Source organism: Eschscholzia californica, unplaced genomic scaffold (genome assembly GCF_041429995.1).
Source record: "Eschscholzia californica isolate CP2 unplaced genomic scaffold, dmEscCali1.0.p SCAF_5, whole genome shotgun sequence".
Lineage (NCBI taxonomy): Eukaryota > Viridiplantae > Streptophyta > Magnoliopsida > Ranunculales > Papaveraceae > Eschscholzia > Eschscholzia californica.
In genome coordinates, this window is record NW_028238472.1 from 17963909 (window position 1) to 17977539 (window position 13631).

General features: G+C 34.0%; 1 protein-coding gene across 1 annotated transcript; it reads left to right on the forward strand.

Annotated features, from left to right (window-relative positions):
- Positions 1-11357: 11357 nt before the first annotated feature.
- On the forward strand, positions 11358-12002 carry LOC147537593 (non-specific lipid-transfer protein 2-like). Its single transcript, XM_086643541.1, has one exon. The coding sequence runs from the start codon at positions 11442-11444 to the stop codon at positions 11727-11729; it is 288 nt and encodes a 95-aa protein (XP_086499667.1). The 5' UTR covers positions 11358-11441; the 3' UTR covers positions 11730-12002.
- Positions 12003-13631: the final 1629 nt, after the last annotated feature.

Genomic DNA, 13631 nt, shown 5'->3' on the forward strand with positions numbered 1-13631 from the left:
CTTCATTCAGTTTTCTCTCTCAAGGATCTTGGTCATCTCCAATTTTTTTTGGGAATTGAAGTCTCTCGGTCTTCTAATGGTATCTTCCTTTGTCAATTAAAACACATTGTTGGCATACACAAAGATTCTGGTCTTACTGCTTCTCGGGTTTCACCTTTACCTATGGATCAAAAGATCAAACTCGGCGATTTTAATGGTCAACCTCTTCCTGATCCCTCCATCTATCAACGTCTCATCAGACGTTTTATTCCCCACACTCTCTGCTTATCTTGATGTGGCGCATCGCGTTCTTCGCCACTTAAAAGGTTCCATCGGTAAGGGAATCTTATCTGCTTCGAGTCCGTTACGGATTTTCAGTTTTTGTGACTATGGTTAGGCGGGTTGTCCCACCACAAGACGATACACAACTGGTTATATAATATTTCTTGGTTCCAGCCCCCTTTCTTTGAAGTCTAAAAAGCAATATACTATCACCCGATCATCATCTGAGGTTGAATATCGAGCTTTGGCTACTCTTACTTGTGAGCTTCAATGGCTCAAACATCTTTTCCGTGATCTTGGCATCGATCACTCTACTATACCTGTTCATTGTGATAATTATGCCGCGTTACACGTTGCGGACAACCCCGTCTTTCATGAACGAACCAAACACATTGAAATTGACTGTCATTTGGTTCATGAGAAGATAAAGTGCAACCTTATTTCCCCTCGATTCACTCCATAGTCGAAACACACTAGCCGACATTTTTACAGAGCCACTTGGTGCAGACGCGTTCAAACAAATTGTTGGCAAGTTGGACGTCATTGATGGGACGACATTCTCAACTCATCTCACTCTACTGTTCTCGGTTTCTCTCTCTTTTATCTCAATCAACAAAACTATCTAAGTGATAGTTCTCACACTTATCTCTCAATAAAATTACACCCATTTTTTAATCACTCTTCAAACGACATTTTTTTCTCTCTATTGCTCTCTTCCACTCTCTACTGTTTCTTAAGGAATTGTCTATGCAGTTGGCAAAATTTTATAAGTATTTGTTTTAATCTTGTTTGAATAGCGAATGATTAATTGGTTTGTAACTAGAAAGAAAAATTATTTCAAACTCTTCTTTCAAAACTGATATTGCAGAAACAATTTAAATCTTAATAGCCACCACGGACTACTGTACCTTTTAGTCTGAATCCCTCCTTAAGCACCCTTAACTTCACAAGTTTTACTCGACCTCTTGCTTCTCTTTTATAGTTACTTCTCCTCTCGCGCTTGATTATGCGTAAATGGCGATATACAAGAATTAACATAACTAGGATTTAATAAAAAGAAAGTAGAATTTGAGTATCAACTCATAAATTTAGGTAGTGTTAAATAACTTCAATAATAGTAAAAGTTTGAGATGCAGAACATTACAAGTTTAGAAATGCTAAGACTGATGCTACTTTCAATGACACTACAATCAGATTATAAACTTACACGAATTTGAAACTTCTATCTTTTTCATTCACATAGGTGTTGCTGAAGAACGACACAAAAAGCTTTTTGAACACGCTAACACGAAAAAAAACATGTGTGAACCAGAAGTGAAGTAAAGAGAATTTTCTTTTGGAATAAGAAGATATAAGATGGAGGTGAAATTTACCCAGATTAGTTGACCAGGTGCGTATTGAGAGTTCGGGTCAATGACCATTCACCTGAGTCAAGAAAATGGTCACCCGCTTATAATAGTTTGGTTGGGTGCTTATAGTTACATCCAATTTTGGGAGCTCCTAATCTTTTCAATTCCAATAAGAACTTCAAAATGAAAGCTCCTAACTAAAAAAAATTGCATATGGAGTGAATCTTTTTTGTTCGTACCTTCTTCGAGACGGTGGATTACCTTTTATAGGTTGCTTTGACCGACTACAAGGAGGTAGTCTTAGGGCTAAAATTTCCAAAATGAAAATGGTAATTTTTTTTCAGTGTTTTGCTATTCTTTTCGCTTTAAATGTTTCGTTCAATTTTTGTTATGTAGTGTCATCTCACTTATACTCTCATTATTTGTAGCAGATTTAGAATAAAGGGAAAATGGTTGAATGAGTCAAAATATTATACATAGTAGCCAAAAAAGTCAATGACTTTTTCAATTAACTAAAAGTTTTCATAATATTATGTGTAATTGTATTTCAGGTTTAAGATATTATGGATAATTATTAACTAGGTCATTTTGTATGTTATTTATCCCAAAATTACCTCTCTCTTTATATGTAATATAACTTAGGGTTTTCTATTCCTACTAAAAGTCATTTTCTTTTTTCACATATGAGTTCTTCATCTCCATCTTCTTCTTCTTCTTCTTCTTTTTCCAGATTCGAGTTCTTATCGTTCTCTAAGTACTTCTTATTCTTCTTCTTCGTTTTCTTCTTCTTCTTCTCCATCTTCTTCTTCATTTTTTCTGGAGCTCAAACTTACCCACATCGTAGCTTCTCTGAAAAAGTTGCTTTATTGGACAACCATTTCCGTGAACTAGGTTTGAACAACAAAACTTATGTGATGGGTAGATTAGTTGAATCACAAGATTGGGTAGATACAACAACATACTGTACTTTACAATTTGTAATTAAGCCTTTAGCACTACGGAAGTATTGTTCTTTCTCTCATCCCAATCTCCACTCAAACACATCAGACATGATAATCTGGACACTATTAACGTGCTAGTTTAGGGTCTTCCAAGTGCTAGTTTATTTTAGGGTCATCCAAGTGATAGTTTTCAAGGGTTTCTTCGAAACCTATTTCGATACTGTTAAAGTTGTATATAAAAACTAACATGATTGTTTTATCAAGAAACTATACTTCCATGTTTGGAGTGGATATCAAGACATATTGTCATAATCAAATACCTTCTTTCTATTTGGAATTGCAAACGACTTTATACAAGGAGATGATTTTTTCTTAACGCCACCTGAAACAATTGATTATCTCCTTCTAGCCTGTTTTGAAGGTTGAAGGAAGTGAAAGTAGAGAGAGAAACTAGATAGAGCATGAATCTGATGTTGATGGTGACAAACCCTAGAAAAATCGAAACCTTAATTTTATTGATGATGAATCTGTTGATGATGATGGATTCGATTTTCTTGTTGATGATGATGCACAACCAGATCTGAAATCCTAATGAGGTTTTATCTGCTGACGAAGAAGAAATTTTTCAAATTTGAAGAAGAAATTTCAGTTTTTTCAATTTGCAAATCTACTTTGCAAAATCTACAACCGAGATTATATTTTTTTAAAGCTTGTATATCCATTTTGTTTGAAAATTTTGTTTTAATTTTTTCATAATCCATTGATATTATTTGTTCAATTTCAGATATTTAAAAATGAGTACATTTTATCTTCTTTCTTCAACTAGGTTTCCATGCGCCATATGGGTGCGGTATATCCATTTTGGCTAATGCTTTAAGAACTAAAAAATATTGTTTATCAGCATATCATCGTAGGCTCATTGTTCGTGTATCTTGAGGGTGTGCAAATATTCAGATGTGTATGCAACACGGTGTCAATTTCTACACCATCGAGGGTCACAAAAAGATACGAGATTCGCATAATGTATGTGAATTACATATCCCGATATAATGTTGGATGGTATTGGAATGGACATCGTGATGGATGCACATTTGGATATATGCATAGCCTCGAGATACACACACCACTGAGTCGTGGTCGACTGCAATCAGGGTTGTGGCTGACAATTTAGAGACCTCGTGTCAAATTTTTAGGGGAGCCTTTGGTACATAAAAGTAAGCGAAATAAAAGAAATATGTTACATGTAAAGAAATAAGTTTAAACGAATTTACCTGTAAGAAGTTATATTAATTAAATCATTGCAAAATCTAAAATCAAATAATGACATTGCTCCCTAATTGGCCTAACATTTTCTAAATACAATTTCTCTTTTGGGTAGGCTTTTACTTAAAAGTTAGGTTCTAACTTTGCAGTCTCACGCAATCCAAAATTAAGATCGGGAAAGATAACCCTATATATTAAAACAGCTCAGTCGGGTTATGTGAGATATAAGTCTGACCGTTCATTTTTATTGGGATTTTGATGAAGATCACATCCGACGGCTAGTATAAAATTCTATTCGTGTAAATTAAATCAAAATAGAAGGGTATTAGTGTAAATCGACCAGAATCAGTTAGGATATTCCTACAATAACTACTACTCACGTATTTCTCTCCCTACACACGTTTTTTACAACTTATTTATGAGTTGGTTAATATCCCTTTTCTATTTAATCTCCCTTATCTTCTTTATTTTCTTTCCGGACATTATCTTTGTTACTAATTGTTCTTTGTTTTTTCATTACTAGTGGATTCTTCTTTGTCCGGAAGACGCGGCAGAAACCTAGTTAATAAAGAGGAGAGATGAAAAAAAAATGGATAAAGATTTACAAATTAGGGGGAAATCTATATAATAAGGGAGGAGGGTATCTTTTTCCCTCCTCCCAACGGCCCAGATTTGTCCTCACAATATATAAAAGACGGCTGAGATTTTATCTCTTTAATATTGGGGGTTCAGATCTAATTACATTTCGTCCAATGGTTGAGATTATAACAGATAGCATCTTCTAAAAGATCCAAGTTTTCTTTACAAAACCCAAACAGCCAAACATGTCTCTTCTTCCCGTCAGCTCTCACGCACCCTCACAAACTCTCTTCTCTATTCGAACTCTCCTTCCCGCTCATCTCCTATCTGTTCCCTCAACTTCTCATTTCATCGATCTCTCACGCAGGTACGCCTCTCTCACTCTCTCTTTCATCTCATCCTAAGTTTCAATCTATTTCAATGGTGATTTAGGTTTAAATATGTTATTTAGGTTCCATGTAGAGAAAGATTAACCAACTCTATTATGGCAAGAGATAGCATAACCTAAAATGTATATAAGGTGTTTGAAGAAATGTCTAGCTGAATTTTTGCTTTATTTTAGTTTTATCTCTTAGGATAGTGTTAAAGGCATCTCTGAAGAGTATTATTGTTTAGCCCCATGTTCTCAATTTTTTGTGTCTATGATTTTTATGTTAGTTTTTGTGTTTCGTTACAAACCGAGTTTATAACTCTACTACTTTGGTTGTAGTCTTGATGTCAAACTCTTTCTTTGGTTATCTTTATAATTCTGAATTTTTGCTTTATTTACTTCTTTCTTGGGTCTGTTTATTTCTAATTCAAGTAAATCATTTTTCTTTTCGGCTTTCGCATTGATCGTGCATCAATATCAGCAGACGATTATTCTAAAATTGACACTAAACTATAGTAGAAAGAAGACTATGTATAAAGCTACGTAGTTTCATTAACTTGGACCTCACGACGAAGTATATACGCGGGTTCAAATATGGACAGGAAAGTTCCTGTGCCCGTTCCGCAGAGGTGTTGCCTCGGAAACACATTTTTCTTTGGGTTATATATATGTTTTCTCTCTCCCTCTCCACTTTAGTTGGGTCTAATTTATTCAATAATACGTTCCCAATATCGAGCAACTCAATCAATTTGCTAATCATTTTTTCTTTCTTTCCTACATTACTTAAACTGTTGATAGTACCCATGTTTTTATTAAAAATTTAGTCTAAGGGTTAGTCTCAGAAACTGTTTCTTTGATTCATTTTTCTTGGTAAACCGAATAACCCTATTTCTCTCAAAGTCAATCAGATCTCTCTCTTCTTCAATCTATTTCTCCCTTCTTTTAACTGTGAAGCTAAAGGTTTTTTTCATGTTACACTTTCTAGATTTTTAAAGTTCCTAAAGTTTATAACTCTTTTAATACATCTTTTTGTTTATTTTGTTTGCAGGTGACTTTAGGTTAAACATTTGGTGTTTTCAAGTCTGACCTCACTGTAGCTTCATCCAAAAAATGTTTAATGATAACTTCTGTTTTATGGTAAGTTCTCTGCTTCTTTTATATTACTTCAACATTTTTTTTTGTTACTCTACAACTTCTAACCATAGTGGTTTTCCTAGAGGTTAGAAATTTCTTTTAGTTCGGTCGTTCAATCTTAATAATGTCCTACTTTTGGTTTCGTTTATATAGGTTTTGAATTGTTTTTCGGATAAAAATTATGAAGAGATAGATTCAGTTATGACTTTTATATTTTTTGATTATTTCTTCTTCATACAGAAAAGTTATTGATGTAAGTTCGCTATCTTATTCGGTTTACTTTCATTATTTTTTGTTTAAGGTTCTTAAAGTTAAAGGAGTGCAAGACGATAAATGATGAGGAATGTTGATGTACTAAAGGCCATTCATGAGGGGAGAGCTACAGATGAGTAATTACTTCTACTTCGGCTTTGCTCACTGATTGTATATACTTCCTTCTTGCTCACTGACGATAAATGATGAGGAATGTTGATATACAATCAGTGAGCAAAGCCGAAGTAGAAGTAATTACTCGTCTGTAGCTCTCCCCTCATGAATGGCCTTTAGTACATCAACATTCCTCATCATTTATCGTCTTGCACTCATTTAACTTTAAGAACCTTAAACAAAAAATAATGAAAGTAAACCGAATAAGATAGCGAACTTACATCAATAACTTTTCTGGATGAAGAAGAAATAATCACAAAATATAAAAGTCATAACTGAATCTATCTCTTCATCATTATTTTTATCCGAAAAACAATTCAAAACCTATATAAACGAAACCAAAAGTAGGACATTATTAAGATTGAACGACCGAACTAAAAGAAATTTCTAACCTCTAGGAGAACCACTATGGTTAGAAGTTGTAGAGTAACAAAAAAAAATGTTGAAGTAATATAAAAGAAGCAGAAAACTTACCATAAAACAGAAGTTATCTTTAAACATATTTTTGATGAAGATACAGTGAGGTCAGACTTGAAAACACCAAATGTTTAACCTAAAGTCACCTGCAAACAAAATAAACAAAAAGATGGATTAAAAGAGTTATAAATTTTAGGAACTTTAAAAATCTAGAAAGTGTAACATGAAAAAAACTTTTAGCTTCACAGTTAAAAGAAGTGAGAAATAGATTGAAGAAGAGAGAGATCTGATTGACTTTGAGAGAAATAGGGTTATTCGGTTTACCAAAAAAAAAGTTGAATAAAAGAAACAGTTTCTGAGACTAACCCTTAGACTAAATTTTTAATACAAACATGGGTACTATCAACAGTTTAAGTAATGTAGGAAAGAAGGAAAAAATGATTAGCAAATTGATTGAGTTGCTCGATATTGGGAACGTATTATCGAATAAATTAGACCCAACTAAAGTGGAGAGGGAGAGAGAAAGCATATATATAACCCAAAGAAAAATGTGTTTCTGAGGCAACACCTCTGCGGAACGGGCACAGGGACTTTCCTGTCCATATTTGAACCCGCGTATATACTTCGTCGTGAGGTCCAAGTTAATGAAACTACTTAGCTTTATACATAGTCTTCTTTCTACTATAGTTTAGTGTCAATTCTAGAATAATCGTCTGCTGATATTGATGCACGATCAATGCGAAAGCCGAAAAGAAAAATGATTTACTTGAATTAGAAATAAACAGACCCAAGAAAAAAGTAAATAAAGCAAAAATTCAGAATTATAAAGATAACCAAAGAAAGAGTTTGACATCAAGACTACAATCAAAGTAGTAGAGTTATAAACTCGGTTTGTAATGAAACACAAAAACTAACATGAAAATCATAGACACAAAAAATTGAGAACATGGGGCAAAACAATAATACTCTTCAGAGATGCCTTTAACACTATCCTAAGAGATAAAACTAAAATAAAGCAAAAATTCAGCTAGACATTTCTTCAAACACCTTATATACATTTTAGGTTATGTTATCTCTTGACATAATAGAGTTGGTGAATCTTTCTCTACTTGGAACCTAAATAACATATTTAAACCTAAATCACCATTGAAACAGATTGAAACTTAAGTAACATAAACCCTAATAACCTAAATAACAAACCTTAAAAACTGAATCAAACCTTAACAACATAATAGATTGAAATAGTACACTGTAAATCAAACAAATGTGAATCAAACTAAATCAGATTGAAACCCTAAATAACTAAGTCAAAGGCCTATATCAAGACCCTAAATAGCATTTCAACACAAAAAAAAACCTAGGATGAGATGAAAGAGAGAGATAGAGAGGCGTACCTGCGTGAGAGGTCGATGAAATGAGAAGTACAGAACAGATAGGAGATGAGCGGGAAGGAGAGGTCGAATAGAAAAGAGAGTTTGTGAGGGTTTATGAGAGTCTGACGGGAAGAAGAGACATGTTTGGTTGTTTGGGTTTTGAAAAGAAAACTTGGATCTTTTAGAAGATGCTCTCTGTTATAATCTCAGTCATTGGACGAAATGTAATTAGATCTGAACCCCCAATGTTAAAGAGATAAAATCTCAGCCGTCATTTATATATTGTGAAGACAAATCTGGGCCGTTGGTAGGAGGGAAAAAGATACCCTCCTCCCTTGTTATATAGATGTATATATTCATGTAGATACACATATACATAAAGTAGATATTATATACATGCATACCTATTTATATGTACTTACATGTACATGTATACATACATACATATATATGTTCATGGGTTGCATGAAGAAAGGTAGAGAAAAATAAATAACTAAAACAAGATTAGAAAAGTTTTTTTAATCAATATATACATAAAAATATTCATGGTTTTGATCAATACATAATTTACTTAATTTAATAATAAACTACTATCTACATAATTGTTAGTTGCATCATTATATAGAGAAAGTTTTTTTTGTTGTTGAAAGGTACAGAGAAAGTTAAGAGAGAAGAAAATTACCCAACCTATAGGTCAAGTATATATGGAGAAAATGAGAGATTAGAAAAGTTTTATGGTAAAAGACGAAATGAAGCATTTGAGAGTTTCTTAAAAAGTTAGATATCTCTAATCTTGCGTTGGTTTAGGGGTGGGATTAAAGATCGTAGGTACCCGAGGCCCGTTATTTATACTGGGACATGTTGTCCGCTTACGGACGCTACCCACCCGTAATGGTTAGGAAAAACAGGCGGGTGCGGGTGAAGAGAAGCTAATCTTGTAAAATCTAGTATTCTCATTGTCTCACCTATTATATTAGAGTATCTTCTAAAATCTAATCTTCCTCTTTTCTTTCTCTTAGCTTTTAAGAACCCTAACTTTTTTTTTTCTCACGACTCACTCTCAATGCTCACATAATTTGAGGGTTGTTTATATGTTCTCTATCTGAAACCCTAAAACAGTAAAAGCAAAGTTCTTCTGGTATTTGCTCAAATTTGAGTGTTATCTATTGGAATATTTTACCTTATTATACATGCATATAACCAAATACAAATACCATATAATATGACATGTATAATTTAAACTAGACATGCTCTCCACAAGATTCAAAGAGATTAAACTTAATCACGGAAGCGTACCTTGATCCATAGCTTGAAGATGGTTGGGTAGGGTTGATCTTCCACTTAGTTCTTCTTCCTTTAGAACCTCTCTTGTGATGAAGGGATTTCACACTTAACCAAAATATAGAGATTAGGGAAGAAGCCCAAATGGGGAGCATAACCCCTATATATAGACTTTTATTTCTAATTTGGCCTCTCATCAAATTAGAAATCACTTAATGGTCTCTACACGTTTATTCCATGACACTTTGATACCTACTAGTCAAGTCAATCCATATTAGACCACTTTACGACTTGACAATTTACTGAGACAGCCATACACATGTCTATACATATGTGAGCCCACATATATTGGAATTTCTTCCAACATTATCTTCTTGTGTTCTTGTTCATAATTGAGTGTTATCTTCTTCAAGTCCTACTTGTTCAGAACTAGCTTTACCATGAAAACTTAGGATCTGGATTTTGATTATACGACTTTCTTCGTCGAATTCGATTTATCACCTCTCACTCTTTCTTTATCGACTTCTTCATTAAATTTCTTTGACGACTATCTGAAAGGTTTATTACTCTAGTCTCCTATGTTACTTTAAATTTTATTTATATTCTTAGATATGAATGTTCTTAAATTTGATTTTATTACTTTAAAAGATTTATATTAAGAATGTGTAATATTTAGATATTATTTCTTAGATCTGATTTATGAATGTTTTAAAAAGAAATTCTCAAGTCTATTTGTATTATTTTAGATATGATATATCTTACTTTAGATCTAGTATTTTAGATATAATCTATACTTTTTTTATGAATGTTCTAAATGTTATTCTAAAATTAAGATTTTATCATAGAATATCTTAGGTCTGACAATTTTTTCTTGATCTGCTTTTATTGTTAGTCTCTTATGATATGCTATTATTATCGTTTGGTTTCAGGTTTATTCTTGAGTCTTGAGTCATTATCTTATTTAACAGTTCTACAACCAATTACCGGCTTTCTTTAACTATAATGTTCTGGACCCTCTTTTATACTAATATATATGTGTGCTATAGTAGTATGTTATGATCTGTTATCCGGACATTTTTATACATGATTTTTAGTCGTCATTTTTATACATGATCTGTAGTATCTCATTTTTATACATGACCTGTACTATGTAGTCTGGCATTTTTATACATGATATGTAGTCTGTCATATGCTTACATTTTTTTTTTGTCGGTCATTTTTATACATGATTTGTGGTATGTAGTATATCATTATTATACATACTAGTATGACAATTAGCATGAACAATTACCATATATATATTTATGATTACAACAACACTGTCAAAGTCAATCAAAGCTTTGGCTTTCTCCATGTATATACTCTGTTGAAATAAAAGTCAAACTCTGTGGAAGTATGATTTAGCCAAGGGGGTAAGTTATTTGGGGAGTTTTCTCGAACATGTTATGTGCACATTAGAATCGTAAGATCTATGTATTCATGTAAACTAAAATGAACTACAGATAGGTATTAAAGCAAGCTAAAACTGATCTAACAATGAACTATGATTTAGCCAAAGATGTAAGATATTTGGGGAGTTTTCTCGAACATATTATGTATTCAAGTAAACTAAAATGAATCCTTTTAAGGAGTTTTAGCTAAATTTCCCTTGAGATTTGTTGTTACAAGAATATGACCTAGGTCTTTTATAGAGTTTTAAGTAAACCTCCCAGCCTGGCCCTATGAACTAATCATTGCGAGCACTCTTTCTAAATCATGTATTGGCAAATCCACTACACATGAAATCATTATTGAGATCACTATTTTCTAAAGTGTGTTGGAGCAAAAGTTGACTTTAAAGAACACGCATGCAACAAATTTTTAAGTTGTCACTACCTCATAGGCCCATTAGGAATTGCCCACTGACACACACTCCGCTTTTGCTTCTTCTTCCATCCCATTTTGCCATCTATAAATTTGGGGAAAGCCTTCTTCCCTAATCATCCTCCTATTCTTGGTTTGTTGTTATTTCTTCTCACAAATTCAATTTTCCATTTGCATAACAAAGATGAAAACTATCTCTGGTTGTTTGGTGTTACTAGTGGTGCTTTCTTTGCTCATGATAAACAAAGCTCCGGTAACCATGGCTGCTACTTGCCAAGCCATACAACTCGCCCCGTGCTATACTGCAATCACATCTAGGGCACCTCCCTCAACCGCGTGTTGTAGTAAACTAAAGGAACAAGCATCTTGCCTTTGCGGCTATATGAGAGACCCTAACCTCTCCAAATATGTCAAAACTCCAAATGCTAGGAGAGTTGCTAAGGCATGTAAAGTTTCTACCCCGAATTGCTAGACCATATTTTACCATCTTAGTAGCAAACTTATGTTTTATATTTTGGGTACCAAAATAAAATGGTTTATGAGTTTCTTTACATGTCTTACTATGCAAATGATCTTAAAAAATTTGCTCTCTAGGAAGGTGAGTTTACCATTACTAGTTCTGTAATGTTTGGAGCTCTCTTTCGAAATAAAAGGTTAGTGATGATGAAATTAAATGTTTGTCGTTTGTTATTTGTCATAGTCTATTTGGATAAAGAAAAATCTAGATTCCATAGATTTATTGGAATTTTAGTCTCTTTCGTCCATAATCGAATTCAAAATTCATGCATTTTACTTTCCACAGAAAACGAAAAGTTTACCAAAAACAAATCCTTCCTTATTATTTTTAAGAAAGTAACGCAATGCTCAAGGGTACCGAGATGGCACAAGGCACAAAGCTATGAAATAGAAGACTTGAGCCAAAGAAATACACTTACATGCATATTAGACATCAATGTTTCCCAATATCTACAATAATTATTCCATTCGAAATCGTGGAAAGGCGGTGTCTACGATCCCAAAATGAAGAGAAGGCGATTGACTGACATGATCAGCCGCCGACAATGGTTTTTCTCCACTTCTCAAATTCGAATGAACGTACCAAGCAGAAAGTCGGACTGAGTTTGCAATTCAGATACAAGTAGCTAACTAGTTTATTCGTCATAATATGAGAGCCAACTTCACTAATTAGTTCTTCATAAAAAAAAAACAACTTCACTAATTAGTGAATTGGGGACTTCCAAGTCTAGCTCGGCTGCTTCAACTCATGAGAAGTCAAATATGATTTATTTATGACTTAATTCCTATTTGGCCCCCTACTCTGCGACTTCCTTTATGGCCCCCTTTTTCTGTAAATTCAAATATGGCCCCCTTTTGTTAACACCGTCAGTCAACTTTTATGGTCAATACCATTTTTTTTCATATTTACCCTTCTTATTAGAATGATTTCTAAATACAAAATTGACCCCCTTTTGAATTTGAGTCAATTTCAAAAAAATTATACAACTTTAAAAGAAACAAGGGGGCTAAAATAGAATACATATAAAAAAAAATTAAAAACACCTCATCCCACCCTCTCTCTCCTCCATCTCACTTCCACATCATGTATCTCGCCACCTCATCATCTTCTCCGAATGAAGGTCGCCGGCAGCCCAAATTTTCCGGCGACCTTCCATTTTTTTTTCATCTTCTCTCTCTATTTTTTCTCTTATCTCACTCTCTCTTTCTCTCTAATCTCTCTCTATCTATCTTTCATTTCTCTCTCTCTTTATCACATTTCTCTATCTCATTCTCAAAAAAAAAATTTATCTCTCTCTCTCTCATCTCTTTATATTATGGCGAAGGGGACGAGCCCCTTCGCCGGAATAACCAGACTCGAAGGTCTGGTTTTAAAGGTAAACCAGACCGAGATCTGGCTTCAACCAGATCTCTGTCTGGTTTGAAACCAAATCCTGGTCTAGTTTCAAACCAGACCGAGTCTGGTATTAACCAGACCGAGTCTGGTATTAACCAGACCGAGTCTGGTATTAACCAGCCCTTGAAGGTCTGGTTTACCTTTAAAACGAGACCTTCAAGGTTTGGGTATTCCGGCGAAGGGGCTCCCCCCCTTCGCCGGAATATAGAGAGATGGGAGAGAGAGTTATTTTTTTGAGAGAGAGAGAAATGTGATAGAGAGAGAGAAATGAGAGAGAGAGATTAGAGAGAAATAGAGAGGGAGATTAGAGAGAAAGAGAGAGGGAGATAGGAGAAAGAACAGAGAGAGAAGATGGAAAAAAAATGGAAGGTCGCCGGAAAATTTGGCCGGCCGACGACCTTCATTCGGAAAAGATGATGAGGTGGCGAGATACATGATGTGGAGGTGAGATGGAGGAGAGAG